The following is a 5,287-nucleotide window of genomic DNA, read 5'->3' as shown; positions in this document are numbered from 1 at the left end:
CGGGGCCTGAATAACTGGCGAGGCGGGAGGCTCCTCCGGGGCCTGAACAGGGAAGAAGGGCTCTATCTCAGCCTCAGCAAAAGGACAGGCAAGGGGCAGGGTTTCGGGTTTGGCCGGCGACTTTACTTCAACACAAGTGGAAGGAGGAACAGTTTCAGCCTGGGCACTAGGAGAGGGAGCTCTGGGGGCAGGGGAAATAGGAGACTCCACCTCTGCTTGGGTAGCAGGAAGCTCTATCTGGGCTACAAGAGAAGTTGGGGAGTTAGAAAAGGATTCTTGCGTGCAATCAGCAGAGGACTTTTCCTGAAGTTGAATAGCAGTGGAAACCAGGAGTTCTGCCTCAGGTAACACAGCAGTAGGTGTTGGGATCTCTTCCTGGGTATGTGCAACAGGGGTTGCTTTCTGGCTTGTCTGGTAATCAGAAAGCACTTGTTCTTTCTCTATAGTTTCCGCAAATGGTTCATTCTGCTGCACTGGAGCAGTCTCTTCATAAGCAATTATATCCTCTGCACTTCCAGGAACACAACTTTCAGAAGAGGGAGGAGAATCCTCTATGTAGCATGAAGATTCTTCTGGTGTCCCAACCGCTTGGCTTAAGTACCCTGAAAAAATAAAATAGAATTAATTTAACCCAAACACCTAACAGTATCAGGTTTTGTTTTAAGCTTGCTTTCATAATTATTCTCATTACTTAACCAGAAAATACAGCAAACCACAACAACCCCTAAATACCATCACCCAATACAAAACTCCATGCTGTCAATATTAACAGAGCTTAGTGGTTGTTAAAGAACAAAGCTGGTAGCAATCCTATTGGCTTCTCAGGGGAGGGAACGATCCCCCACTATGTAACTATATGCAGTACACAGTATACGGAGCTAGATGCCTGCAAACCATCCATCCCAGCAGCTCCTATTATGGCACATTTAGTGCAAATAACTTAATAAAATGCAGCATTTGTTATTGGGAGGCCAGAATGATTTGGAATGCAAACCTTCTGTGGAAGTTCATTTAAGACCATGAAAGGTACAGAAATTGCTCCCCAGCCCCGTGTTTATGTACTGATCATATTGTGTATACATTGATTTTAGAATAATCCATGGGTGATCTCTACTACTCCCCCACTTACCTTCCTGTTCCTGGGAAATGGTGTTCTGGTCCAGAAATGAGGAGTTTTCCGTTTCAAAATTCTGTGCGTCTACAGAGAGGTACTCTGGAGCCTCATCCGACTCTTCATAGCCCAAATAACCTGTAAAACATTTATGGCTCTTAAATAAAAGCACAACCACAATGCTTATACAAACCAGATACTTTAGTCTCTGGATGAAAATACAGCCTTTGTGTGCAAGGTCTCTAAAATTCAAATATCAAGAGAATTGCAGCTGATAATTCACTCGCACCTGTCTCAGGATCCTGCAGCTGCTGATTGGCTAATCCAGGTAGAAGTTGGCTCTCTGTGGCTGCCTGTGAATCAGAGACTGGGGCATCAAACAGAAAATCTTCCGATTTCAGAGAGTGCAAATCTCCATGTTCTGCAACATGAAAAAGAAAAAATTTCAAATTTAAAACAAAATATTTCCAATGCTTACTTACAGGGCTGTGGTATTTTATTCACTTTGAATCTGCTTTTCTGAAGTCATATTTTCTAGGCTCATTATTTCACACCAGTTACGGTCCTATTCTGGGGATATCTAACTATTATCTTTAGTGGCCCAGATCTACTTCCCTTACCTAAATAACCTTTTATATACTGGTCAGAAGTAGCAAAAAAAGTGAATGTTATAAACCATTATTCAAGTGACGTGCTAATGACAATCTGTTGATATCATGTCCAAGATGGCAGCAGTTTCTACTCATAAGAGGAGCAAGCTGATGTCCTTTACTACTGACAAAGAAATTGCAATGTAACAGCCAAGGCATGTTCCATCGCCTGCATGTGTGAAGTCAGATTCTGATACTTGTAACAGGACGTCAGTTCCAGGATTGTATGCCAAGCAAGCTGGAACAAATGAGCTATGGTTATTACATCAGCACTCATAAAAATACATATGCATATAGAAAGGGAAAGAAAAGGGAGCAGGGTTTTATATTATTTGATAGACATGGTATTCTGTCCCTTCAGATCCACGCTTACTTCACTGTATCTGTAGAGTGACAGTTGTTGCACCAGCTGGACTTCTATTAAAGCGCACCTAAACTAAGAATTTTCACTTTACAAAAGGGGTTTTCTAGCCTTTTATGTAAAGTAAAAAAAATTGTTTGTTTTTAAGTGCAACAACCTTTTTTTTTTTCTTCTTTATAAAAAAAAAAAAAAAAAAAAAAAAAAAAAGAGAAGGATGCAGCACCGCCCCCACCCCTAATTCTTGATAGCCTAGGTGATCGAGAAAGAGTGCAAAGCCTCCCGGGAGGCGCGTGCATACACAGAGAACCATTTCGCGAAAAGGGGGGAAAAATTGCGGATCCCATGATCGTCAAGTTTTTTCTAACCTACGTCACCCTATCTCGCGCCTGGATAGGGTGAGGTAGGAAGAAGAGGGGAAGATGGAGTGCCGGGACGACGTGGGACCCGAAGACGGATGCCGGGACGACGTGGGACCCGATGAAAGACCTCTGGATAGATCAGATTGCCCTGCGGGATTGAAGGTAAGTGCATTTTTTATGTTCTGGGGAATTTTGAGTTTAGTTCCTCTTTAGTCTGCAATTGATCATTTCTTTTACAAGGTGATTGGTATAAGTAGTTTATATAAAATAAAGTGGCAAGGACACAATTTCTCTAGCAAGATCATCAAGCATTTTTGTACTTATTAGTAAAACTAATGCAGCCAAACGCTGTAAATTACATTTACAGTTTATTTTTAGGTTTAAATAAAAAAAGCCAGCTTCATCTTAAACTTGTTAGGTAGCTGCAACACTTCTTTCCCCCCTTCATTTAGTGAGTAGTTTTAGGCCAAATGCAAGCACCCATGGCAGTGTTATGTGGTTTGTCTAATCCCTGAAACAGTGACTTTTGTTGGACAGATTGTCTTGCATGGGAAAGGGAATACAAATAAATAATTATTATACAGCAAATTACACAGCATTTGCCACATTAAATAGGGGTGGCAAATGAAAGATACAGGAGGAGAGGACCCTGCCCTGAAGAGCTTACAATCTAAGAGGTGGGGAAGCTGCATACAATCTGAGGGGTGAATTGGAATGGTGGGTAAGTAGTGAGGGTTTATGAGACATAAGAAGGGTAGGTGAGTTTGAAGAGATAGATTTTTATATAAATGGAATACTATCAGTACAGGTAAACAATACTTTACTTTAACGGTCATTTAACGGATGGCAAAACAGTTGTAAGCTATACATGGTACTGTACTTTTCATCATGTGCACCAACAGTTCATATTTCACATTAAAGATATAATCTAATAGGGACAAAATCAGCCCTGAAGGGGAGTACGTCTTAAAAGAATATCACCACACAAAGTACTGTGACTCGATCCTTTTTAGTATTCTTAAAGCAAAGCTGATCATTTAACAGAATGCTTGTAACAAACTTTACAAAGCATTCTGAAAACTGCCTAAAATAATGTACACCCATCCCACAGATAGACACCCGAGCTCACCAGACGTCACAGGGAATCTTACAGCTCGGACAGAGGCCTCTTTAGAGAAAGTCTTGAGTTTAGTGAAAGTTTCAAGATTGCTGATCACAACAAAGCCATAAAGAAGAAAATCGGAGTAGCAGCCTGTGAGTCAGCAAATTCAGCTCCAGTCACCTCAGCTAAAAATCAAGAGAGAAGAGGGCAGCCGTTTCTGGCTAACAGAAACAAACATAGCGTCCTCAGCAGTCTCGAGGGCTCGGCGCACACGACAGGCAAGCACTGATTAAATGTGAATGAGACTAGAGGACAGCTGCAGAGCAAGCTCAGAGAATTCATATGATAGGCAGGAGAGGAACTATCACTATGTCACAAGTGACGGCTTCCCTCTGCAATGTTAGCCTCTCTGAAAGATCAAGAAACATTCATACTGACCAACACTGGCTCACGCTTCAGGTTAAAGATCACTAGAATGAAAGATTGCGTATTAGTAGTATGGGGTTAATGCTCAAGTAATAGTATTCTGTATAAGAATAAATTTGATTTTTCTCCATTTATTTACAAGCCAAGATTTTGTGCGGAAGTGACATTACAAGAGTTAGGACAGCCATAAAACAACGGTCAGTTTTTCACATGCCCTAAACATTTTGTTTTAAAGGCTATTAGGAGGCAGTGTGTATTTCTTTTCCCCATCTACTCTACAGGATTCAAATTGAAAACCAATTTAAATCTAGTTATTAAAATGTTTTCAGGCAGTTGTTTTCACCCGGTGATGCTACACTTCCTTGTCCTATGACGACAACACTCTCTGCACTGTATCTATGGATAAGCAGCATTGTCAGCACAGGACAGTACTACGGGAACCCCTCCTCCATCTCCATATTACACAAAGTGTTGGTAGTCCAATGTGGAGAACTGAGCAAACCTGATGACACTGAGAATTAAATTCAGTGCAGAGTAAGTGACCAATGTGCCTTTTATTGCTGGTTTCACAAAAATGTATTTAGCCCGAGAAAGAAAAAAAATAAAAATATCAGATTTAAGGACTCCCAAGTTGCATTAACTCTAGGAATTTAGATATATACTTCATTACCATGAGATATTAGATTGAAGTACGAACTTTCAAACCAGTCTGTTCATACCACATCCTTCATAAAGTGTGTATGAGAGATTTATGGTATTTGAGTTTGGACTTGCATAAAAGATTTTTTTTCTTTCTCCTCTGACATGGCACGTGAACAGATCAAGTTGTGAGATATCAAACAGCTGCTACAATCTGTTACAGCCACAGGAAGGGGGTGATTCCAAGATGTGTGTGTACCCACAACTGTTGCTATGTACATTCACATTTTATGAAACCCAGGCCAACCCCTAACTTTTGCTCACCTGAAGGATTATGGGAGGAGAGAGCAAGCTGCTCTTCTGCAGTTGGCTGCCAGATATCCGAGAGGTGGTCACTTTTTGTGACTTGAAAAGAAACATTGGTTGAATCATCGCTTGGTGTCTCTCCAAATGTAGCTGAAATAAATAATATATATAAAACTGAAAACAGTGACAACTAAGGCAAGGCAAGTTTCTTTAAATGTTAATGCCCCCTCTCTCATTCTTCTCACTGTTGGTGTTCCCCAAGGGTCAGTCCTTGGACCGGTTCTCTTTTCTCTGTACACCTCCTCTCTCGGTAGTCTCATATCCTCCTTTGGC

At 41.0% G+C, this 5,287-nt stretch overlaps 1 protein-coding gene across 1 annotated transcript in view; it reads right to left on the bottom strand.

The window, feature by feature from the left end:
- Nucleotides 1–5,287, bottom strand: part of LOC140331783 (uncharacterized) — a gene marked incomplete at its 3' end in the record, with an annotated part of 45,334 nt that continues 40,047 nt past the window's right edge. Inside the window, 4 exon segments of the mRNA XM_072413060.1 lie at nucleotides 1–602; nucleotides 1,130–1,249; nucleotides 1,401–1,532; nucleotides 4,973–5,104. Of these exon segments, the coding sequence (XP_072269161.1) occupies nucleotides 1–602; nucleotides 1,130–1,249; nucleotides 1,401–1,532; nucleotides 4,973–5,104 (986 nt within the window).

Source organism: Pyxicephalus adspersus, chromosome 5, assembly GCF_032062135.1.
Source record: "Pyxicephalus adspersus chromosome 5, UCB_Pads_2.0, whole genome shotgun sequence".
NCBI classification, from domain to species: Eukaryota; Metazoa; Chordata; class Amphibia; order Anura; family Pyxicephalidae; genus Pyxicephalus; species Pyxicephalus adspersus.
This window is presented reverse-complemented; position numbering and strand designations above follow the sequence as displayed.